The following is a 25,670-nucleotide window of genomic DNA, read 5'->3' as shown; positions in this document are numbered from 1 at the left end:
CTTGATGTCACCCATCTCCATCTTTCAGATCAATGTTCTCCAAAGGTGTGTGGCGAACGTGGCGCCCCTCCTCCTTTCCCTCCCCTCCCCCTCCTTTCCCATACACATCTTTTTTCTGTCCTGCAGCACATCTGAGATGGACCTATGTTTGACCATGTTTTGCACATGAAGAAATGGGGCGCAGATGTGGTATTATAGACATGCAAAGTTCTAGACCACATTTTAGAAAGGGTCAAGGAGTTTACTCCCTTGCCTGTGACCCAAACCATGCTAGTGCCAGAAAGATCCCTTGGGAGGGGAGAGCCAGGGAACTGGTTACCCACGAACTAGGTATATACACACAAATCAGGTATACAAAAGGTCAGGAGGGCTGTCCTCAATTTTGGACCAGGTGGGCAATTCCTCTCTAGCTGTGCAGAAATCAGGATATCCTATGGTTACCTCTTCTGTATTGTTATTGAAGTAATGTCTGTGGGCTCCCCCCACACCCACGCACCATGAGTTCAGACAGCCTCACCTTTCCAGCAGTTGGGTGGGGGCCACATTCCTGTGGCTGGGTACTGCAAAGTCCCTTGGCCAGGAGGAGTAACTGTCTACTGCAAGCTCAGGCTATCATAGCAAAACACCATAGACCCAGGAGGCTTCAATGGTCTCCAGATGCAGGTGAGGGTTTGTGACATTTCCTTCTAAAAGTAGGGATTCTTCATATAGGGTCCTTGACTTGGATGGCAGAATAAGAATTTCTGAACAAGTCATAGTGGTAAGAAAACCTGGCAGAGCTTTATTAAGTAAGCAAGCAAGCAGGCAAGCAGACAGGCAAAAAGCAAACAGACAAGCAGAAAAGCAGAAGCACACTCTGACAGTGTGGGTCCTCTCAAAGGGAGAAAGAGCTCTTTGAAATCAGGGGTATTAATATGATAAAGGCTGGGGGAGCTGGGCACTGGTAGTTCACACCTGTAATCCCAGCTATTCAGGAGGCTGAGATCTGAGGATCACTGTTCAGTCAGCCAGGGCAAGAACGTCCATGAGATGATCTCCAATTAGCCATCAGAAAACCAGAAGTGGTGCTGTGGCTCAAAATGGTAGAGTACTAGCCTTGAGAAAAAGAGCTCAGGGACAGAGGCCAGACCCTGAGTGTAAGCCCCATGACTAACTAACTAACAACAACAAAAAGATGGCAAAGGGGTAAGATATTTATCTTGCTGTAAGTTCCCGGCTCTGGTTTACTCTTTAATTTTGGGGCCTTTCTCTCAAGAAGGAATCCTGGGGCACCAAACAGATGTTCATTCTTGAGGTGAGGAATGCATTTGGTTGTCTGTCTTAGAAGCAAAGATAGTGCTTCTGTGTTTCTGAATACCTTCTTTCGGAGTTGACTTCACCAGGCCTCACTTTGAGTCTACCCTGCCTCAGATTAGGCATGCTTGCACAGTGCTCGGGCAGAGGGAGCATCCTGGTGCTTGTTTCTCTTAACATCTCCATTCATCTTTCTCCTGCCCTCACAGACCTGTCTTCAACTAGTCACCCTGGGACCCAGGGTTTTAACTTAGAAATTGGGGGTAGCGATATACAAAGGTTCAATCCCAAACACCGCTCCAGGGTAGCACAGCCAGATGGTGGGATTTGAACCCAGATTAGTGCCTCTCAGAACAGGGCTGCTAACCCCAAGACTTTTTGGTTCCCTAGAGGCACTGTGCATAGGTAATATTCACCCTGGGACATGCCTTGTCACCCCTGGGTGTTCACAGGGGTCATCCTAGACTTAGTCGACCTGATGCTGGGCTCGTGGGCCAATCCCTGACCCCCATTCCAGAGACTGACCTTGGAAGGATCTGGGCCAAGGAAGACATGCAAGTGAACCACATCTGAAACCTGAATTTGGATTTGAGACTGTTTCCAACCACTCCTTCAGGCATGGTCGACATGACCTTGGGCAAGTCACTGGACTGCTTCGAAGGCCCCAGCTCTTGCCTCGGTGGTCCCTTCATTGGAGGCTGGGACCATCGCGGGGTTGCGGGGGGGGCTAGGAGCTCGGCCTGAGCCCCAAGCGCAGAGCGTGGAGCCCGGGGTGAGACGCTGCTCGGGGCGGGGCGCGGGGGGGGGGGAGGCCCGGCGGGTGGGCGCTACTGCGCCCCCATCCTGCGTGGTGCAGGCCGGCTGGGCGAGGTGGTAGTGGTCTGGAAGGCCCGCAGCGCGTCCGGGCTGGGAGGTCGCGTGTGCGCTCCGGCCAGGTCGAGGCTGCGGGAATCGGGGCGGGGAGGTGGATGGGGGGGCTGTGGAACGCCGCCCTCGGCCACCGCCCCTCCCGGCGCCCGCTCCCCGCGCTCGGCGAGCCCCTCCCGGCTGCCAGCCAACTGCGTGCCCCCGGGGCCGGCAAGAAGCCACATGCCCCCGCAAGGAATGCCGGGCTGCCGGGCGGGCGGGCCGAGCGCCCCGCCGGGAAGGTGGGTGAGGGCGCAGCCGCCCGGCCCCCCGCGCCGCCGCCGTCTCCTCCTCTCACACTTCCCCCCGCCTGCCTGAGCCGCCAGGGGGTCCCCGGGGGTCCTCGGGGAGCGGGGCCCGCGGGCGCCCGGGGCTGGGGGCGGGGCGCCCGGCTGGGCAGCCCTAGTCCCCTCCGCGCGCCCCCGGGCCCGGAGGAGGGGGCCGGCCGTCCTGTTCCCCACACCCCTCCCTGCCTCCGCCGGCTTTGGGGCCCCGGTGGGGAGCAGGGGGCTGATTAGCCGAGGAGCAGGGGTGTGGCCAGCGGGGCCCCGGGTAGTGAGTCACACACGAACGCAGCTCGCCCAGTCCCGGGGCCCAGCGCGATCGCAGCCCGGGCTGAGCCCTGGCCCTGGCCCCCTGAGCGTGTCCCCAGGCTGGGCATGAGGAGCGAGGGGCGCCGCGGGAGGGGCTGAAACCCGGCGCGGGGCTGGAGGGCGGTAAGCAGGGGTGCACTGCGGAGGCTTCCCTGGAGACGGAGGGGCGCAGACGGGTGCGGAGCCGAGGCGCCCCCCACCCCACTCCCCCAGCCCCGCCTGTACCTGCTCTAGGCTGGCCAAGAGGCCTGGCCGCGCTCCCTTGGCAGTCCCTCAGTCGGGGCCTCGCCGCCAGCCCCGGTGGCCCACTTTGTCTCTGCACCCCTCAACCCCCACCCAGGGCCCGGGTTGGATTTAGCCCCTCCCTGTTCCCCCATGGCAGAGTTTTAAAGTCCCCAGGCTCTTGGGGCCTCCTTATGCTCTTGCCTCTTGGCGCTGGGGTACAGGCGGCACTTCCCAGCTCTGTCTCCTGGCCTGAGCTGCCCTAGTCTCTTGACCCCATGGGGGCTGGTGGCTCCAGTCGTCCCCAAGACCAGCCTGGGATAGAAATGTCATTTCCTCTTGGCTAGGCTACAGCTGTTTTGTTGTGTGTGTTCTCAAGCGCTTCCTCTGGGGATGGCAGGGAGGGTAACTAGACTCCAAGAGACCCCTGCTTACCCTCTCCACTGCTTACCCCTCTTCCCTTGTCTCTTTGATCCTTTTCCTGTGCTGTGTCCCTAGGACAGAATGACCGAGAACATGAAGGAGTGTTTGGCCCACACCAAGGCTGCTGTAGGGGACATGGTGACAGTGGTGAAGACAGAGGTCTGCTCACCACTCCGAGACCAGGAGTATGGCCAGCCCTGGTGAGACCCTCAGGCGGGGACTGGTCAGTGGAAAGAGGTTGGGTGTGTGTGTATGGGGGGGGGGTCCTCTGAGTCTATTGGAATCCATAGGAAAGTTCCCATTCCCTTAAGGCTACTGGGGTAGCTCCTGGGGCAGAGGTGAGCTCAGGCGCCCCAAAAAACCAGAGCAGCAGCGCAGGGAGGCCTCGGCTCAGGTCCCAGGACTTTTCCCCAGCCAGCTGGCCATATCCTCGGCCTCTCTCCCTACCGGGCCCTCACTGATCACTTCTTTGCTTCCTTTGATGGCCCCTGTGGTGGCCAGCTCTAGGAGACCCGAGCCCTCATCCATGGAAATTGAGCCCAAGAAATTGAAGGGAAAACGTGACCTCATCATGACCAAAAGCTTCCAGCAAGTGGACTTCTGGTGTAAGTGGAGCTGGGGGCTCCAGGTAGCTCCTCCCTGCACCCTATGCTCTGTCCCTGCAGCCAGAGGCGCTCAGTTAGCCCTGGTCCACTAGGCCAGGCCCTGGTGTCAGTGAACTACCTGTGAGCAAGGAAAGTGGCTATCATTGGGCTGATTTTTCAAGGAGAGACATGGAAGGGCCCACATGTGTGATTACAATTCAAACCCAGCCCATTGGATCCTAAAGCTCTTTCTTCTCCCCCTTTCAAACTTGAGTCGAAAGCCTTAGCCAAGCCAGAGCACTGGTGGCCCATGCCTATAATCGTAGCTACCCAAGAGGCTAAGATCTGAGGTTCCTACGCAGTTCAAAGCCAACCCAGACTGGAAAGTCTGTGAGACTCTTATCTCCAGTGAACCACCAGAAAACTGGAAGTGGCATTGTGGCATAAAGTAGTATAGCACAAAAACTTAGGGACAGTGCCCAGACCCTGAGTTCAAACCTCATGACTGAAGTAAACATGGCCTTAGCCTTGGCCTTGGCAGAGAAAGTAGTGGGCTATGATAACTGATGGCTCACAGGTCTGCAACTAGCTGGTTGGGGCCTCCAAAGGTGCATGTGTTATGCATTCCTGCTGCACCAAGCAGTCCTGGATGTGGGCTTCCTTGCAGCCCCCCAGCCTCCTCCATGGGGCTTCTGCCTCCTATCCCGCACAACTGAGGCCTCCTTCTCTTTGCATTCCTCCAGTCTGCGAGTCCTGCCAGGAATATTTTGTGGATGAGTGCCCGAACCACGGCCCACCTGTGTTTGTGTCTGACACACCAGTGCCTGTGGGCATCCCAGACCGGGCAGCCCTCACCATCCCACAGGGTATGGAGGTGGTGAAGGACTCCAGTGGAGAGAGTGACGTGCGCTGCATAAATGAGGTCATCCCTAAGGGCCACATCTTCGGCCCCTATGAGGGGCAGATCTCTACCCAGGACCGATCAGCTGGCTTCTCCTGGCTGGTGAGTGTCTCCTTAACTGTTCTACAGGATAGTTTGCTAATGGATGAGGAAACAAACCAGCAGGGGGCACCATCAACTGGCCAGAGAACTGTTTTTACGTGTACTTCTGACCTATGAGTGATGGATCGGGTTGCTCATTTGCCCCAGCTGAGTGGCCGAGTCTCTGGTATCTAAAGACCATGCTTCGGGAGTCCAGGTCAGAATAAGGAGAGAAAGGTAAAAGAGGAGAAGAGGTCAAGAGGGGTGAAGGGTGGGGGATTTGGTATTAGAAATCATCCTGCTGTAGGGAAGACAGGTTTATGTCGCTTTCATGTCACTTCTGGAAGGTTCCCATGAAGCCTCTGGGTAGATAACAGTGGAGGGATAACCAGAGGATTATAGTAGATTGAGATGGAGATGTGGTAGGCCAAGTCACAACCCCGGTATCTCAGTACCCCAAGGAGAACTGGAAATAGGTTGTCTCCTGTGACAAAGGGAGGTTTACAGGTAGGATTAAGTCAGGCATCTTGAGATGCAGTGGCTTTCTTGGATGGTCTGGGTGGGCCTGATGTCATTACGAAGATTTTTCTAGCAAGGCATGGGAACTCAGGCCTATCTCCTAGCTATTCAGGAGGCTGAAATCTGAGGATTGTAGTTTAAAGTCAATCTAGGCAGGAAAAACCAGGAGACTTATCTTCCCAATTATACATCAAAATATTCAGAAAGTGAAGCTGTGGTTCAAGTGGTACAGCACCAGCCTTGAGCGAAAAAGCTAAGGGATAGTGGTCCCCAAGTTCAAGCCCCAGGACCCCCACACCAAAAAAAAAATCTGAGAGGGAGGCAGAAGGGTCAGAGTCAAGGAGACAGAGAGGTTGGCACCCACTGCTTGAAATGGGCAGAGGAAGCTAGGATTGAAGGGGGGACAGGAAGTTTCTACACCAAGAAGAGAAAAGGAGGCAGGTTCTTTTCTACAGTTGCCTTGATTGGGGGAATTTTGACCTTCAGAATGAGGAAAGAATAAAATCTGTCTTGTTTCAAGCAACTCTGTTGGTGGCAATTTATCAATGCAGCAATAGGAAACGAAGACAGTAAGTTGACCAGTTAGTAGGAGTAGAGGTGAGTGGGAGGGGGACTGGAGGTGGGCAAGGCAGACACATCTGCTGAGATGTGCAGGGTAGTGGAGAGCAGTGGCGGGACCAGGTGGAGGCTTTGACCTCCTGAGATGAGGAGAACAGAATGCTTGAACAGATTGGATGATCAAAATGGCCCAAAGTAGGATGTGTGTTTGGGTGGGGCTGTGATATATTTGCATGTATATACGTGTATGTGCATACATGCACAAATGTCTGAATGCATATGTGTATATGCGCAAATGTGTGTTCCATACATTTGAGAACCTGTTTTTATTAAATCATTTTAAAATAAGAAAGAAAGGAATTAAACCCCCCTAAAACTAGTTTCAAGCCAGCTTCATATACCAACATGTCTTTCTCTATTAGACATTAGTAAAATAATTACATAACTTTCTCAAAGTTAAATCACAGGATAATATCCTGTATGTCTTAATGGCGTAGCGTATGTTGTATGCACACGAATGTGCAAGTGTGCATACATGCATATGGGTGTGTGTGCATGTGCATGCGCAGGTATGTGTTGTGTGTGCATGCCCAGATGTGTGTGTGTGTGTGTGTGTGTGTGTGTATGTATTGAGAGCAGGTTTTAGAGCCTTAGTTGGGGAAAAGCTAGCAGGAGTCACAGCTTCACCTATGTAAGTGATGGATGGGAGAGGAAGAGAAAAGGGGAGCCGAACTGTGGCACTGACTTGGGACCCCATAGCCTACATGAACTGCATTCATTTGTCAAATCCTGATCTGGAGCTGTCCCCGCTGCTGTCTTTTCTTGACCTTTCCTTTGGCTTTGAGAGCCCTGGCCTGCATCCAGGAAGGCCCAGATAATCTCTGTGCACTACACTCAGGGGAGATGCCATGGTGGTCACATGAGTGTGGTGATGTTTATTGAGACCTTGCACCTGTCTGGGGCTGTGCTCCGTTCTTCGTACTATTGTCCTACCCAAAGGCACGAGGACGCATGCATTGTTCGGCCCAGGGGCCTCAGTTCTACACAAAGCTGAGCAACTGGCAAGTAGCTGAGTGGTGCTTCAGCCCTGTGCTGTCAGTTTCCAGAACCCACCCTCATCCTGCCTCTCAGTCCTCTCCATATCCCTTCCTGACCTCTTCCCATCCCCTGCCCTTGGTTGAGTCTGGCTCCACACAACCTGGAGGAAAGCTGATCATGTTGTGCACCGTGAACGCGAAGGCCTGGGTTTAGAGGGACCCCAGGCTTGTTTCCCTTTGCAACTCTCCTTCATGGTCTGCTCTCCCTTCCCCGAGAGGAGCTTTGCACTCATTTCTGCCTGTTTAGAAAATAAATGCCTCTTTCTCTGCTTTTTCCCCCATTTGAATTTATAAACGGCACCATCCATTGCCAAGGTCACCGAGGCTAGCCACAGACGCTTAGGCTGGGGTGAACTGCAGGCGCTGGTGCCAGGGGCTGCTGTGCAGCAATGTGCTTTAATGAAGAGGCAAAGGAAAGAGGAATTGGCACAGGGTTTCTATTTACGTTTTTAATTCAGACCCTGTCTTGTTCCAGAATGGAGTTCAGTTAACTTAGCAGGATACATAAAACATACCAGGGTAGCATTTTTCCACCAGAGAGGAGGGAGAGAGGAGAGGAGGGAGGGACAGGGAGGGGGGGGAGGATGGAGATCCCAAACAAATAGAGCCAGGAATGGGGCAAAGCATAATGACATAATGACTTTTGTAGTGGGATTTGGGCTATGTAGGGTCAAATCTGGCAGCCACAGGGAGAGGCCACCTGGCTGTTCTCAACATGAAAAGTGCAGGGAGGTCACAAGCAGGGCAGTGATTCTGGACACTGGCCCTGGATGGGGCCTTGAGGAGTGCCCTGCATGCTGGGATTGCATAGGGGCTTCCCCACTGTGCCAGTGGGGAGCAGCAGATGTGGTGCAGTATCTCAGTGTTCACCACCTCAGCCTCCGTCGGAAGATGGGAGTCTCTTCTAACACTTGAGCTTCAATGTGTGAACGTTCACGACTTCACTCCAGGACCGAGTCTAGGAGACCCTGAGTATCTGGGTTACACAGGATGTGTAAGCTGATGGCCCAGCACCCAGATGTGATAGAAGCAGGCTGGTTCTGCCATGTTTGGAGAGCTCAGGGAAAGTGGCATAACAAGCTCTGCAGAAGGCAAAGAAGCCTTGACACAGGTTAGGGGTACATGTACATGCGTGTATACAGAGGAGCAAGGGATTTCATGTGTGCTTGTTCATTTCTATTAACGATATGTGTTAGTGCTAGTGTGTTGAACTCAGGAACTCATCCTCTTGAAGGTTGGTGCTTCACCACTTGAGTCATCCTTCCTCTTCTTTTTGCTGATTCATTGGAAATAAGCATCTCCTGGATTTGTTTGTGTAGGCTGGCTTATAACTCTGACCCTCTGATCTCAGCCTCCTGAGTAGATGACTAGGGCTGATAGATGTTAGCCACTGGCACTCGGCAGTGTCTACACTTGAACTTGAAGAGTGCAGCCAGTCACGTGCAGAATGTTCGGAGGTTTCCACTTTTCTGATTGCTTCCTCCTATTGTATCGTTCTCGCTGTCAGAAGGCATGGTGGCAGTTCGTCTTGTCTTCTTCCTTACCCAGTGCATTGTAGTCCGCCCCTGGTGCTCTCTGGTGCACAAACATCTTCCAGCCATCTCTTTGGAGCTGTTTTCTTCTAATATTGTGGAAGTATTGTGTAGAAACCATGATGTCTAGGCCCTCAGTGAGCAGTTGGGGTAACTGGGTAGTCTCTCACTTCTGAGCCTGAGCTAGGATTTGAGGGGGGAGTTAAAGCAAATCACCTGCCACATCTGAGACTGAGGATCCAGGGCATTGCAGAGGGGCCAAAGCATGAGCAAAGACCCAGCCTTACCCCCCGCCCCCCCTCTGCTGGCCAAAGGCTAAGGTGGGATGGCCGGTCACCCGTATATCAGAAGTACAGAGTGGACTTAGAGATAAAGAGAAATAATGCCAGGAAAAGTTGCTCTTCCTGGGTTCTCAGATGCTGTACATTGTAAACAATGTCAAGTCAACCTCATCATCTCCGGACATATGACGTTTATACCATGATCCTGGGATTTCTCATTATTAATATCAGAAGCACCAGCTGTAGCATTGCACAAGTGTTTTATGAATGGTAGTCATTGGTCATTGGGTCACGGAATCACAAACCAAGTTAAATCTTTCCCTCTAAAATATAACATGTTAATGAACTCATTCTGGCTGGAGTAGAGTCTGTTATTCTCAAAATCTATTCTTACTGAAAGAAAAATAGAGCATGAAGAATTCATCTGAGTGGTCCAGTATTTCCAGTCTTCTCTGTATACCTTATAGTTCCTCAGTCTGTCATTCCATCGGTTGTTTGTGGAGTCTCAATGTGACATTCATTTTATTTTAATCTTGCTTAGAGATGGATACATATAGGCTAGGTAAACAGAAGCTGTCTTGTAACTTGTAACCAACTGGCTAAAAACCAGATTTTCTAATACAGAATGGATGTAACTGCAAGGTCCCCTACATGACTGTAATAAAGAAAGTCATTTTGGTGTGATGGATCATGTCATAGTCATCACAAACAGCTATTCAGAGGTGACCATAGAACTGAGTCCTGGACCCAAATCTATTGGGCTGGAACCACCGGTTCTTTGGCATACTATGTGATGTCTTTATTTCCTGGCAATCTGTCTGGATTTGAAACACTGGGAAATGTTTGTTGGCAAATACATCATGTCATACCAAGTGACCTCACCTTTCCTTGCCAGAGTCAGTATGTATATAAGAAATTCTCATTTATTGCTTTCTCATTGGCTCACACAAGTCCTGATAACTGAAAATGGATATTCAACTACCCGGAGACCAGCTGCCCTCAGCATTTGGGGGTAAACAAAAGGGATCTACTGGGTGTGGTAGCTCATATCTGTCATCCCAGCTACTTGGGGGGTAGAGGTCAGGAGGATTTCAGTTTGAGGATAGACTGTGGTGATGGGGGGGGATGTTAAAGATCCGGTCTCAACTCACCGCTGGATGTGGTGGTTCTTGCCTATGATACCAGCTATGTGGGAGGTCTGAGTAAGAGAAGGATCTTAGTTTGACACCTGGATGAACTGAGTCACTACATGGAAAATACTTAAAGCAATAAATGAGAGCATGCCTAATTGATAGAGCACCTTCCCATCAAGGGTGAGGTCCTGAGTTCAAACCCTACCACACACACACACTCTTTTTCTGGAAATGACCAGCTAATGATCATAGGTTTTATGGACATACAGAGTTTGTTACTATATAGAGATGTTTTTGTTAACCTGACACACATGGAAATATCTCAAGTCCAAAGTGCCTCTAATCCACCTGCTGCACTGAACATCAGAGCTCAACTGTACAAAATACTGCAGAGGTAGCCTTGCTCTTCCTGCTCCATGATCTTGAGAGAGACTGACTGTGACCAAGGAGTCTGTGTTCTATAACTTGTTAACCAGGCATGGTTGTAACCCCAGCTACCTAGGAGATACAATTTGGGAGGTTCATAGTTTGAGGCCAGCCTGCGCAAAAAAATGAGAGACCCCCAAGTTAACTATTATAAACTAGGCACAGTGGCATAGGCTTGTCACCTGAGCTACATAGATTACTTAAACAGGAGGATCATGGTCCAGGACAACTCAGGCATAAGTAAGAGATAATATCTCAGACATAACCAAAGCACTCTGTAACTTGAGGGTAGGGGCAGGGTTAAGATGTACTGTACTCATGATCAACTTATTCAGTTGAAAACCCTTTGCATAACTACTTTTTTAAAAAAAGCAAAGCAAGAAGGCTTAGGATATGGCTCAAGTGGTAGAGCACCTGCCTATAAAAGAAAGGCCTTGTGTCCCATGCTACAGGCTGGCCCTGAAGCCACCTACTCAATACCATTGGACTTCTGATGGCAAAACTGAGATTCTAGGTGTTTGCCTTGGACCCCATGACTTTTACTACTCCCTGGCTGACAGACCAGAGATGCTTTTCCTTTGTCCAGAGGGGAGCAGATATCACTCTGAGAATGCTTGAATAAAGACAGGAGGGTCTCAGCAGACTGGAATGCGTTTCATCTTGGGAAGACCATGAGAGGATAGGAACCTGAGCTTTAAGTTTTGCCTTTTCTGAGAATTTTCAGCACAGAGATAGTTAGGTCACATAAATAAGCACACAAAGTCTAAATATCCCCATTCCCCCCCCCCCAAAGAGATAACCAGAGTGGAGAGTTTGAAACATATCCTCCAGACTTGGCACAGCCATGCCAACACAGGTGTGGCCCTGTGCTCCTAAAGGAGCCGGGCTGCTGGGCCGTCACACGTGTCAGTGTCTCTCCAGGGTTGGCTCCAGCCCTTCCTGCAATCACAGTAGGTGGGGATGGGAGGAAATAATTCGGTTGCCCTAGTTTTTGGTGTGTGGTTTTTCCAAGGCCCGGGGCATCCTGATGGTCTTTGAGGTGCAAGCTTTCCAGGGCTATGGCCAACATCTGGTTTGGGCAGTGCAGGGACTGGAAGCCAGGGCTTTGCATAAAGCTGGCAGCTGCTGTACACTTCAGGTACATCCCAGCCCTCGTGACTGTAATAAAATACTTGAGACGATCTCATTTAGAAGAGGGAAGGCTTACTTTGGCTTACACTTAGGGTGATTATAGTCTTATTTGGCTTCTGGCAAAATAAGGCAGGCAGGGAAAGAGACCCAGGTCTCCAGCCCTTCAATGGCATGTCCCCAGTAACTTTGCCCCTCCCCCTATTTCCCACCCTCGAGGCCCAGCCTTCCTTTTTCTTTTCTTTCCTCAGGGGCCTCAGGCTCTGTCCCTGTGTTTCTTTTGCTCAAGGCTAGTGTTCTACCACTTGAGCCCCCACAGTGCCACTTCTGTCTCTTCTTAGTGGTTTATTGATGGTAAGAGTCTCATGGACTTTCCTGTTCAGGCTAGTTTCAAACCATGATCCTTAGATCTCAGCCTCCTGAATAGCTAGGATTACAGAAGTGAGCCACTAATACTTGGCTCCCACCTATTCTTTTTTATTGGAGTTTGAGCTCAGGGCCTAGGCTTGCTAGGCAGGTACTCCACTACTTTAATGAACATGTGGTTCATTGGAATTGTAAATCTCTGTCTTTGTGTGTGGGGGGGTGTGTGGATAGGGGAATACCCCAGGACTTGAAATCAGGGCCTTGAACTTTTGTGCCACTTGAGCCACAGCTCTACTTCTGAATATTAGTACTTAATTAGAGGTAAGAATCTTTCCTATCCAGGGGAGTTTTGAACCATGATCTTTAGATTTCAGCCTTCTGAGTTGCTAGGGTTACAGTTATGAGCCAGTAGAAACTGGCATCCAGTTTCTATCAGGTGTTTTTGGGTTTTTTTTGGTCGGTCGTGAGGCTTGAACTCTGGGCCTGTACGATGTCCTTGAACTCTTCAGCTCAAGGCTACCACCCTACCCCAGTGCTCGGACATTGTCCCTGAGCTTTTCAGCTCAAGGCTACCATCCTACCCCTTGAGCCACAGCTCCACTTCAAATTTTCTGGTGGTTAATTAGAGATAAGAGTCCAATGGACTTTAATTCCTGGGCTGCCTTTGAACCGCAGTCCTCAGATCTCTGCCTCCTGAGTAGTTAGGATTATAGGCTTTAGACATCGTGCCAGGCTCTATCAGTTTTTAAAAATAATATCTATGTTTAACAACTACTTTCTAAAAATCTTGAAAATTTAACATTTGACTCTTTTGTGTTTATGGGGGGAGATGGTGGTGCTGAGCCTAGAACTTAAGGCTTTGTGCTTTTGCTCAGCTTTCTTGTTCACAGCTGATGCTGCCATGCAGCATTTTGCTGATGAATTAGAGATGGAGTTGCACAAACATTTCTGCTCAAGGTTGTCTTCTAACATTGATCCTCTAAGTCCCAGCCTCCTGGGTAGCTGGGATTACAGGCATGAACACAAGCGCTTAGCTAACCATCACTTACTAAGTCACTACAAGCCAGCTCCAGCTACCATTCATTTCTTGTTACTGTGAACAGTAATACTACAGACTTCTCTTTTCCTTTAACTTGCTTTTTCACCTAACAGGCTTCCCATTCACTCATGCATTCATTCAGCCATCTATCCATCCACCCAGTATTTTATCATATATTGCATGCTGTGCTAGGGAGCTGTGAATGAAAGAGATATGTACTTTGCCTCTGTTCACTTAGGTCTGGTGGGAGAGATGGTCTGTTACATAAACAACAAGTAGACAGACACCATCATCGACAAAAAACAAGGCAAAAAAAATTTTAAGATTTTGAAGGAAAATGCAGGATGTCATAGAACCAGTGCATTGAGCAACCAGGACTGTGACAGGGGAGAACTCACCTTAGGGTCAGATGAGATCCAAGAAATGAAAAGTGACCAGGCATTAAAAACTTGGTGGGGAAAAAATGTTAAGAAAAGATGTATCCACTTAGGAGTCATTTCTGTAAACTTTCTAAACAGTGTTATACATAGTTCTTCAAATTGGGAAGTTTTAAGATCTGAGGATCCTGATTTGATGTCATCCCAGGAAGAAAAGTCCATATGACTCTCTCAACCAGTTAAGTAGAAAAAAACCAGAAGTGGAGCTGTGGCTCAAGTAATAGAGCACCAGCTTTCAATGAGGCCCTGAGATCAAATCCCAGTACTCTCATGAAAAAAAGGAGGGGAGGGTCCTACCAGCTTTAGGATTACAGTTTCCATTAACAAAAGGGAGGGCAGGAAGAAGAGGGAGGTAAAGGGCAGGAAAGAGGGAAAGAAGTGAAAGAGGGATGGAGAGGGAGTTGGAGATATGGAAGGTTACCACTTGGGATTTTCTGAGCTAAACATGAATTTGCTTGGATCCTCTGATGGATCCAGTGCTGTTAACTGCTTTATCCTTTATCACTTCCAAGTGCTTGGGATTTTTTTGTGTGTGTGTTATGATTATTGTCATCAATTTTCATGCTGCTTGTAGGGCTTGAACTTGGGGCCTGGGCACTGTCCCTGAGCTTTTGTGCTCAAGGCTGATGCTCTACCATTTGAATCATAGCTCTACTTCTGGCTTTTTGGTGATTAGTTTGAAATAAGAGTCTTGTGAACTTTCCTGCCTGGGTTGTTTTCCAATTATGACCCTCAAATATTAGCCTCCTGAGTAGCTAGGATTACAGGTGTGAGCCACCAGCCCCAGGCTTGTATGTGCTTTTGTTGTTGTTTGTTTTAGAAGAGTGGTCCTAGGTATAAGAACTAATGCTGGCTAGGCTGACTGGCAGAGATATGGGGCTACAACAAAGTGATGGGGCAGAGAGATGGGCATGGCTACTTACTTCTCTCTCTCTCTTTTTTTTTTCCCAGTCCTGGGCTTGAGCTCAGGGCCTGAGCACTGTCCTTGGACTTTCTCAAGGCTAGCACTCTACCACTTGAGCCTCAGCACCACTTCCGGCTTTTTTCTATGTACGTGGTACCGAGGAATCGAACCCGGATCTTCGTGCATGCTAGGCAAGCACTCTACCACTAGGCCAAACTCCCGGCCCTACTTACTTCTCTTTAGTAAAAAGTGTCTTATTTCACTCTCTTGAATAAATGGCAAGGTTCGTCAGGCGTGGAATTCTAGGCTGGTTTTTATTTTCTTTGAGGATTTTGACCATGGAGGATAAGATTGGTCTAGGATCACAAGTACCCAAAGGCTGGTCTAACTTTAGTCCTTTATAGATAATCTGTCAGTGATCGTTTGAGGACTCTCCCTTTGCTCATGATTTTCTGTCATTTTGCTCTGTGGTTTGAAGCAGAGCAGTGATTTATCGCATAAAATTCTCTTCACGATGTCACAAGCACTTTCAAGCATATCTCTTTTGATGCTGGGGAATTCTAATGGCTTTTGAATACAGTTGTTTTTTTTTTTGTTGTCATTTTCTAATAGTTAAGGGGAGAGCTTGGTCTACAGGACTGGAAGGCAATGGCCTCTCTAAATTCCCTAGTGAATACAATGGATAAGATTTTGAGCTGCTGAGTAACGTGGTCTGGCTTACATTGATGAACTATTGCTGTGCTGCTTTGGGAGAATAGATGGGGTGTTAGGAATGGTGAATTGAAGCCAGGTGCTTGTGGCTCACTCCTGTAATCCCAGCTACTCAGGAGGCTGAGATCTGAGGATCTCAGCCCAGGCAGGAAAGTCCATGAGACTCTTTATCTCCAGCTAACTCAGAAAACAGAAATGGTGCTGTAGCTCGAAGTGTTAGAGCATTAGCCTTGAGCAGAAAAGCTCAGAGGCAGAAGCCAGGCCTCGAGTTTAAGCCTCAAGATCAAGAAGAAAAGAAGGGTAGACTGCAGTTTGAAGCCAGCCTGGGCAGGAAAGTCCATGGGAATCTAATCTTGAATGAATCACCTAGTCCTCAGGGAAGCAGCTGTGTGCCAAGCTCATAGGGGCTCAGCGAGAGTGCCCAGGCCCTGAATTCAAGCCCCAGCTCCTGCCAAAAAAGAAATTTTTGGAGAAAAGAAACATCTGTTAAATGAAAGGGCTTTGTTTTTAAAAAGAAAGTGAAGGAAAAAAAAATGATAGACCAAATAGTTGGAAGACATTCTAGACTGGACATAGTCAAAAAGAGAATTAGAAGAGTTTTTCAGAAACTGCCCGGAAAAAAGGAGAGTAGGTAAGTGACATGAAGGATAAAACAAGTCAGTCTCATCTAGATGGGAACAAATGGAGGTAGGGCTTGTGTTTAATCGAAATTCTACCAGAAGAAAGTTGGAGAAAATGACTAAGAAATTATATTCAAAAGCATCAGAATTTCCCAGAATCAAGAATTATGTGTGAAAGTGATTGTCACATCATGAAAAAAAATTGTAAAAAAATAAATCTCTGCTCTCCTTCTTTGAAGGAGCGAAATGACAGAAAATCATGAGCAAAATGAGCATTAGCAGCATATCTGTAACTACCAGCAGGCTGCTTGTCGACCTCGATAAGATAAAGACATTTTCACTGAAAAGAAGAAGCCATGTCCCAAACTGCAGGGATCTTACATATTGAGAAGCTGATGGAGAGAGAGGAAGGATGGGTTTTATTGTTTTGTTGTTTCTCTTGTGTTGGCGCTGGGCCCCAAACTCAGGTCTTTGCATTCTTACTTGTTTTTTCTGCTCAAGGTTGGTATTCTACCACTTGAGCCACGCTTGTTTTCAGCTTTTTGCCAGTTAATTAGTGATGAAGAGCCTCATGGGTTCCCTAGCCTGACTTCAGACAGGGATCCTGAGATCTCAGCCTCTCAAGTATCGCCTAGCTCTAGGCTCAGCTTTGCAGTGTGTGGAAAGTGGCACTCATTGGCAGTATTGCTGGGTGTTCCATCAAACCTGAGGGGAGAGGCTCCCATCTCTGTCTTCTCATTTCCTGGGAATTCAAAACACCTTGAAGGGTTTTGTTTTATTTTGCTGGTGTGAGCCTGGGGACTCATACTGGCTAGTCCATTGGAGCCCTACCCCAGGGCTCTGAAAGCTGCCTCAGGAGAAAGGAAATGGCTGGATCCCTAATCCTTGTGGCCATGGATACCCCACAGGAAGAGGGAGGGACGTGAGGTCCTGGTAGACCAGGCCCTAGGCCATGGAGCAACCCTGGGAGGTGAGAGCTTGTATTACAGCCCATTCTAGACTATCTCTGTGTCTTCTAGATTGTGGACAAGAACAATCGCTACAAGTCCATAGATGGCTCCGACGACACCAAGGCCAACTGGATGAGGTAAGTCCTGCCTGCTGCCAGTCCCAGGAGCCTCATGGGCCCCAGGAACAGGCCGGGGGACTGTTCCCCTGGATTAGGCCTGTCAGGTCTGCAGGATTGCTGTTTTCCAAGTCCAGCTTTGAGGGACCTTCCTGTGACTTGAGGCTTCCACTGAGAACTCTAGAGATGGCTCTGTGGCCAGGCAAGTGGCTACAGGGACCCAATGCTACCCTTCACCCTGTGTCTCCCCTAGTACTCCAGGGGACAAGGGGAGTACCCCCTGCACCTAGGCTTGTGGCCCCATTCTTCTGGGCAGATAGTCTCTACAGTGATGGAGAGCTCCTGCAGGCCAGCTCCCAGCAGTGTGGAAGGGGCCAGGGGTCCTGACTTCCTTTTCCCAAAGGACTCACTGTTGCACTTGAGTTTTAAGAGTGTTGTCATCATGGTCCTGTGTGTGGCAAAGAAATTTGTGCCAGGTCACTGACCCAGGTCACCCTAGGTGGCCTTGCTGAGCAGGCCAGGGCAGTGAGCAGTGGGGAGGAAGGGAGATCAGACTGGCTGGGGACTTGGATCTGAGCTGAGCAGGAAGGAAGGCCTCAGTGACTGGCCTCTGGCTGAGCACTGTGCATCAGAGGCAATATCATGTCTGTGGAGGCCCATGAGCTGTAGATGTTGGGGATAGCAGTTGACAAGGGAGGGGCCACAGGGACTTTCTAAGAGGGAGGATGCTGCAGTTAAAGGCTGCATGTCCCAGCCAATGAGGAGAAGCACATGGAAGATGGGCATCACAGAGGAGTCTCCATGGACACAGTACCCCCTGTGATCCATCAGAGTTCTGTTTAGCTGACATACACTTGGTTTTCCCAGAGCACTTAGAGCTCACAGCCACTAATGAGGTACAGATTCAGGGACCCCCAGCAATGAGCGAACTCCTTCCCCATTGTCTCCTTCATGGTCTGGCCAACCATTTCCTGAAAGCAGCCCCTAGAAGATAGGTTGACACTGCTCCCTGACTTGTTCCTGGCCCCTGGGGCTAGGCAAGCTCCACCATGCTTTTCATGCCCAACTGCTGACTGCCTGCTTCTGAACAGATTCTGGGCTGGTTCCTAGCCCTTCCCATCTACCCCCCCCCCAACAACCCCTCACCCTTGACTCAAGCTACCACCAGCCTGAGCACAGTAGTTCAGACCTGTAATCCTAGCTTCTTAGGAGGCGAAGATCAGGGATCAGGGTTCCAGGTCAGCCAGGGTATACATATTGGCAAAGATCCATCTCAACCAATGGCAGAACACTACAGCTACCTGCCTGTTATGCCAGCTGTGAGAAGAAGGACAGAGAGGAGAGAAGCTCAAGCTGGTCCAGGCATTAAAGGAAAATCCTACCTCAAAAAGAACCTCAAATACCAAAAATAACCTCAAAAAGGTCTAGAGGTATAGCTCAAGAGGTGGAGTGCCTGCCTTGCAAGCACAAGGCCCTGAGTCAATCTCAGTACTGTCCTCCCCCAACCCAGAAAAAAAAAAAAAGAAGAAACGACTGGTACATGGTTATTGGTGCCATCATGGAGAGTGTGCTCCAGGGTCTAGGAGGGCGTCTTGGCATGGGCCTGCAAAGGGCCAGAACATTGTAAGCAAGAGGGCTTGAGGTACTTAGACCAGCTGAGTATGGGCAGCACAGAGTCCCCCTGGGCTCTTCTATCTCCCCATTCCAGCCTGGTCCAGGCAAGCAAGGGAGAGAGGTTGCAGCATCCTGCCACCAGGCTTCTGCACGGTTACTACCACTGCTGTTTAAGGTGAAAAAGCTTTGGCCCAGCAAGCTAACCTGTTCCATACCTGCTCTTAGCTTTCACCTGGGGCCAAGGCTCTTCCAGGGAGTTTCCACATCTGAACCACCATGGCCAGCACCCCAAAGTTTCTGGGCTGGGAATGGGCCCAGGGCACTGGGATTTTGTGAGCTCTCCACAGGTATTCTTGTGACCCTGAAGTAGTCTTCATATCATAACGATATGAAGCCCAGGGCATGGTAAGGACTTCTCCAAGTCCATGCATACAGCATTAGAACAAGGACTGGAGCTTGTGATTCTGGACTTCCAAGCCAAGGTTCTTTCTCCTGGTGTACAAGGGGCCCAGGTGAAGTGTGGCTCCCTGGCTTATGAGTGGTCAATTGATGGGCTGGGCTGGGCTCCTCCCACCTCATGTGCATGGTTTTGCCTGGTCCAAGATGGTGCCCGGGTGGCCTCAGCTTGTGGGACCTCAGCTGGAGAAGTCTTAAGCAGGTGGGGCTTGGTCATGTGTATTTGGGCAGCTCCTTCTAGTATTCGGACACTGTTAATTCATTGCATAGTTGCAACCTAGGGGCTTGGGATTGATGGGGCAGATCTTTTTCCTTGCGAAATAAGTGGTGGAGCAGGAAGAGGGTGGCATTAGTTGACCTTCTGGCCACCCTGTGCTGGGCACTTGTTTTCCCATGGGCATTTGGCAATACTGAGATAACTGTGGATGAGTAGGGCTTTTGTGCATGGGTGCTACTGGCTTACATGTGATAGAAGCTAAAAATGCTAAGGAGGAAACAGTCTACTCTTTGTGGTACCCCCCCCCCAACCCTGTACCTAGAATCTTCCAACCTCAAATGTCCGTTGTGGCATGATTGAGCAGTGGGTGTCTGGTTCTCCTGGCAGCCCCAGGAAATAGCTCTAGAATGTTTTGTTTTACCAAGGCCCCTCAGCTCCCTCAAAGGACTCGACCTCTAGTCTCAGGTGTCTGAGTACAAGGACCCTGTGTGTGCCTTTGGTGGGCTGGGTGTCAGACTCTCTGCCTTTCCTCTTTCAGGCTTCTGGGCCCCCATCATTTGCATGATGGTGTTGGTAGGAAGGTGAGGCTGGAGGATCTTAATGCTACTGGCCTCTGACTTATAGTTTTAGAAGCCATCAGAGGAGTGAATCCTGCTCCCAAGTTTTCCTGGTATTCTAACGGGGGGGGGGGTCCTTTTGAACCTTGTAAGTATAATGTAAAGTTCAAATAGAACCACAGTGTGGGGAAATTGGGTCCTAGAGTCAGGGTGGATGTTCTGTTCGCTGGAAGAGCATCACTGTGTCCCTTGCCTGGAGCCTCAGTGTGCTCTGTCTGTGGCGATGGAAGCCAGGGCTACATCCAGTATCCATCAAGGTGGCCTGTGTGCCTTTGCCATTCTCCTGGTAGCCACAGTGCCACTGATATCCCTGAGGGAAGGGAGCTTGCCTACCAGCATACACACTCCCAGAGCTGGGGACTTGAGGGACGTGGAAAAAGGAAGTGAGCTTCACAAGTGACGTATAAGCGTTCTGTGATCACATCTTCATGCTGGGCACCTCCAGCCGATGCCACAGGCCACTGCTGCCCACTGCGGGGGGTTTCCTCTCCAAGCAGTGTTCCTCCAAGCCATCCATCCAGTTGTGTCTCTGTCTAAGTGCTGTGTTACCTCCTTTCTAGGGCATTCTGTACATTTGACTTTCCCTCCTTAGAACCAGCCGGGAGAGGTTGGTATACTTGTTCCCATTCTGGGTGAGGAAATGGTTCATTGAACTTGAACTGCCCTGGTGCTCACCCTTGGTGAGAGGTAAGGCAGGTCCTAGCCCATAGGTAATGGACGGAGGCCAGTGCTCCTTCCACCTCTCCTCCCACCCTCCCCATGGGGGAGTAAGGAGTCCAGGGTGGGAATCTCTCCGTAGGAAGAGGAGGGTGTGGTGGTGGGGGCGCCAAGTTGATCCAGGTGCCTCCTGGGAAGGAGGAGGACCACCTGCATTGACGGTCATTTACCCAATTGTACTTTGTGGGATATTCAACCCAAGGAACATGGCACCCCTGGCTGAGCGTAAGAGGAAACCCAAGTTCTCCAAGGAGGAGCTGGACATTCTGGTCACAGAGGTGACCCACCATGAGGCACTTCTCTTTGGGAGGGAGACCATGCGGCTGTCCCATGCTGACAGGGACAAGATTTGGGAAGGCATAGCTCGGAAAATCACCTCCATCAGCCAGGTCCCCCGCTCCATCAAGGACATCAAGCATCGATGGGATGACATGAAGAGGAGGACGAAGGACAAGTTGGCACTCATGCAGCAGTCACTGTCCGGCTCTGGAGCTGGGGGCCGGGCTCCCACCATTGTGCTCACTGCCCACGAGAGGGCCATCGAGTCTGCACTGCTCACCGCCCGATCGGGACACAGCTTCCCCAGGGCAGAACTGGATAGCACCGACAGCCCTTCCACCAGCTGTGAGTATTGCTCACCTGACTGCAGTTTGCTCAAGGGAGCTTCCTCACACATTCCTCTTCTGCCTCATTCCTGGCTCTCCCTGCTTCACCCACTCCTCCAGCCATCTTCTATCCTGCCTCCAATCCTTCAGATACATTCATTCTAGAATATTTGCTGAACATCTTTATGCCAGAAGTTGTGCTGAGGAGCTGAATGGACAGGGCTGGGTCTAAAGCTCTTCAGAAGTTTCTGGACTTAGGGTATTAACGTGCTGGGACCTAGAGGTCCCGGAAGGGTTAACAGGCTTATGTGAGCAGAGGCAGGCGAAGAGGAGGGGAGGGGAGGGTGCACAGGCCCAGAACAGCATGTACAAGGCCCACATCAGGAAGGAGCTTGGCACGTTCCAGGAACTGCAGAAGCCAGGGAAGCCCTAGCCTAGCCAGCAGGGGGAGGAGCATAGCCTTGACCGTGGCTGCCTTTTGCTTTCTCCTGTCTGGACCTGATCGCTTTATTTCTGTATTGTTTTCTGCGTTCTCCCTCTTTCTTTTCTCTGGTTCTGCCTCTTTTTTGCGCGCCCCCCCCCCAGACGCTCTAAGTTCCCTCACTCAGTCCTGCTTTCCCCCCACCCTGCTCCATCTATGTTGCCTCTCCCTTCCTTCTCCTTATACAGTTGTCCCTGTTTCCCCACCCTTCCCCCACTTCCTGTGTCTCCATTGGACTTCAAGGCAGAGATCTTGGGGTTTACCAAGAGGGGGGCAAGTCAGGTTTTCCCAGTGTAGAGCTGTACCCCATTTATATCTGCCACCTCACATATCCAACCCTGCCTCACTCACTGCCCTTGTTGGAGGCCAAAAGCACAGTGGGAGGAGGTCAGGGTCCCAGCAGACCCAGGCAGAAGGTGGAGAATCCCAGGATTCTTCCTCCCTTCCCGGGCCCTCGCCCTGGGGATGTGCTCATTTCCTGTTTGGCTGGAGCTGCTGACAGGTGGCCACTCAGAGTCAGCTTCTCAGGACTGGAAAGGAACGAGGAGCCTGTGAGGGTCTGACTTTTTGTTGTTGTTATCCACGCGGGGACGCTAGACAGCAGAAAAAGAGCCTGCTCTGCTCAGGTCAGAATGGGGACTGGAACCCACGTGGGCCTAGTTCCCCGAGTCTCCTTCAGTTATGAAAAACAGCTGAGGCACAGCGCCCCGTAAAACCCATGCCCTGAATCCATGTTCTGTTCACCCCTCCTTCTCTCCGGAGGATGAAATTGTAAGAGGTAACCTAGCCTGGTAGGAGGCCCCCAGCCCTTGTGAGTCACCAGCTGTTTGCACCCTGGCCAGAAAAAAGGAACGACAGTGGCCCAGTGGTGTTTCTTCCACCCTAAGGGGCTGTGGCTGCACCAGCTGAGCAGACTCAGGAGGCATTTGCCTGGTACTGCACCTGACCTGGGAAATCCTGTGACCCTTGGGGGAAGAGAAGGTGACCCACCCACGGGATAAACAGGCTGTCTTCCCTGTCATCTCCCAGGGGGTGACTGAATTAGGGCGGTGCTTGCCTTTGCCTGACAGTGGGATTAGCCCTTGACTTCTGTCACCAGAAAGCTGAGATCCTCTGTGAAGGGGCTGGGATCCTCCTTACATCCTGTGCCAAGTAGCAGCCTATCTGATGAGTTCTGCTTGACAAGAACTCATGGGCTGAGGCCTAAGGAGCCTGACCTGGCAGCCTACCTTGGGATCAAGGCAGGCAAGGGTGGCTTGCCGAGAATCATCCCACCTTTTCCAGTACCATGTCTTCTCTCTCTTCTGTTACCATGGCCTTGTGGTAATTTCAAGTTTCGGGTCCTGTAGGGCCACATGGTGGCCGTAGCAACTCAGAAAGGGCCTCACTGCCTTGTAGAGCATCCACAAGCTTTCTGGCAGGTGTCAGGTCTCAGTTCTGCAAAGCACCATGTCTGCATCTTATTTACTCTGTGTGTGTGTGGGGGGAGGGGTGGTTTGAACTTGGCCTAGGCACTGTTCCTTAGCTTTTGCACTCAAGGGTGGTGCTTTTACCACTTGAGCCTGTACACAGCTCCACTCTGCCTGAGGCTCCTATCTCCAGTTAACCAGCAAAACAAAGTCCTGCCTGGATTGGCTTTGAACCATGATCCTCAAATCCTCAGCCTCCTGTTAGATAGGGTTACAGATATGCGATGTCAGTGCTTGGCTTATTTACTCTTTTTAATCTGGCTGGGCAGCCAGGTAGTAGGGAATAGGCAAAACCACCATGCTGTCGCTCTGCTGAGTTTCATGTTGCTGTCAGGGCTTAGGGTCTCCAGCGCCCCTGGCCTGGGCTCCTTCCCAGCAGTGCAGCTGTCCCCGCAAGAGGACAGGGACCTCTTCTTCCAGATGCCCTGTCCAGGCACCCCTGGGGACGTGGAGAATAGGCTTTTCTCTATGCATAGTGCCTGTGTAAGACAAAGGGTGGCAGGGGAGGGGGACATTATGGGGTTCGCAGGGGTGGGTCCACTCCAAGGCCTGCTTCTTCCTCCCTTTTGTAATCATTTGGCCCTTCTCTACTTCTGTCCCCCAAGATGATGAAGATGAGGAGGTTCCGGGATCTTCTCGGCAGCTTCATCGGGTGCCCCTGCCACGGCCTCCAGAGGAAGATGCTCACCTGGCCAGGCCTACCCTGCTTCGTTCATCTTCCTCCTCAGACCAGTCTGAAACTGTGGGCTCCAAGTCAGAGGGCTTACCACATCCTTCACCCCAGACCCAGGCCTGCAGGACCACACGGCCACATCCCAGCTCACCCCCTAGGACCCTGGACTGGCAGCTTCTCCACGTTCACGCACAACAGACTGAGGTGTTCCAGCGGTTTTGCCAGGAGCTGGTGACTGTGCACCAAGACATGGCCAACAGCATGCACGTCATCGGCCAGGCTATGGCCGAGCTGACCAGCTGTGTGGGTCAGGTGTGCCAAACGCTGACGGAAATCCGGGATGGGGTTCAGGCATCTCAGCGGGGGCCTGAAGGGGCTGCTCCCACGGGGTTCATTCCCCAGGCCCAAGTACCCCTGCCAGGCTCTGCACACGCAGCCCCAATACCAGCCCCAGCACGGACTACCAGATCTCGGAAGAGAAAACACAATATCTAACCTGCAGTCTGCATGAGGAGGAGGAGAGATGGACCAGTCCTGTCTCTGTTCCTGGTCCAGGAACAGGACCAGTGGCACTGGGGGACACTGGGGCACTGCCGACCCCCTCATGATGCAGGCTGAGTTGCCTGTGGTGTAACAGCACGTGTCCACTCCCTCGTCTCTGACAGAGACTCAAGATGCAAGAGAAGCTACCTGCTTGATGCTTGCTTGGCCTGAAGGGTCCTTCTCCTCTTGGTCTGTATCCTGTGGTGCAGGCCTTGCTGGACAGGGGGGTAAGAGTGGGGAGCATCTGATGGCATTCCCGCCTCCAATCTCAGGGCCTCAGTAAGTCTTCCCTTTCCCAGGGGTGTGGCCTAAGGGTGGGCGGGGCCAGTGCAGCCCTTTGAAGAGGGAGCTCAGCCCCTCAGTTGGGTGGTACCCAGCCTTGGCCCTCGCTTGCCCCTGTGCAGTGCCCGCGTGCTCAGCTGCTGTGCTTGCTTTTTGTGGAGGGGGAGAAGAATGGGCTGACATCGGGGAAGGGAGAGGAGATGGCCTTGTATTCTTAGTGCACTGTAAGCGTTTCTCAGGTACCTGAGGATGTTAGGTGGTCTCAGGAGGAGGTTCTCAGGATGGGGAGGGGAAAAGGGGTGGGAGATGGGGAAGGGAGACAAGTTTGGCATTTTCTTTTTTATTATCATCTGCATTACATTGGTGACAAATGTCTATTGTGACAATTGGTCTATTTCCTTGCCAGAAGCCAAATCTATATAGCGGCAGCATCTGAGGTGGGGGGTGGGTCTTGCTTCTTACCCCACTCCCCACAATGCCTGTGTCCTTGCCTCAGCTCATCTTCCCCCATGGAAATTTCAGGGGGCAAGGGGTGGCAAGGTACCACACACTAGCCTTAAGGTATGCAGCCACTGACTGAGAAGGGGCAGGGGCAGGTCTTGGGGAGGAGCAGGTAGCTCCTCCAAGAATTCAGAGCCCAGCAGGGGTGTCTCCAGGCCCATATCCCAGCATGCCTTGCCTCTGCTTGCTTTGCACCAGCGACACATGCCCCTAGCTTCGTGTTGCATCGTGGGCCTCAGGATGAGAGAGTGTGTTGTTCTGAGAGGTGTGGAGAGAGGTGGCAGGTGGCTGGCGCAAGCTTAGCTCCCACCTGGGTGCATCTTCTCTCTTGTCTTCTTCACTACCTGGTATGGGGCTTATCCTGGGAGATCCTTCCCCTTTTGTCCCATCCCATAGAGCCTTAACAGTGCTGTCCCCCAACCCTGCCGAGGCCATTCGGGGGGGGGCGCTTATAAACCCAGACTATGCATTGTCTCACACAGGGAAAGTGGAGGGCGGGCATCTGTATGCTCCCATGTGCTCAACTCCATCTCCCAGATTACACTTAGAAGTTCTTTTTGGGGGATTTCCTTTCCCTTTCCTTCCCTCTGCAAACTGAATACTGTCTTGTCCAAAGCCCAGTGGCTTGCCAATTGCCTGGAATTACCCTCCTGTCCTCTGCTGGAATCAGATTGC

At 51.1% G+C, this 25,670-nt stretch overlaps 1 protein-coding gene across 2 annotated transcripts in view; it reads left to right on the top strand.

Moving 5' to 3' along the window:
* Positions 1-25,670, top strand: part of Prdm11 (PR/SET domain 11) — a 59,156-nt gene that overhangs the window by 20,614 nt on the left and 12,872 nt on the right. Inside the window, exons 2-6 of one of the 2 annotated variants that reach the window (XM_090347853.1) lie at positions 2,182-2,215; positions 3,513-3,637; positions 3,939-4,042; positions 4,765-5,024; positions 16,774-16,841. In XM_090347853.1, the coding sequence (XP_090203979.1) occupies positions 2,182-2,215; positions 3,513-3,637; positions 3,939-4,042; positions 4,765-5,024; positions 16,774-16,841 (591 nt within the window). The remainder of the gene's footprint in view (positions 1-2,181; positions 2,216-3,512; positions 3,638-3,938; positions 4,043-4,764; positions 5,025-16,773; positions 16,842-25,670) is intronic. The other variant, XM_090347854.1, reaches the window with a different exon arrangement.

This window comes from Megascapheus bottae, chromosome 16 (genome assembly GCF_031878675.1).
Source record: "Megascapheus bottae isolate mThoBot1 chromosome 16, mThoBot2.hap1, whole genome shotgun sequence".
Classification (NCBI taxonomy): domain Eukaryota; kingdom Metazoa; phylum Chordata; class Mammalia; order Rodentia; family Geomyidae; genus Megascapheus; species Megascapheus bottae.
The sequence above is the reverse complement of the archived record's forward strand: the minus strand, read 5'-3'. Positions and strand labels throughout refer to the sequence as shown.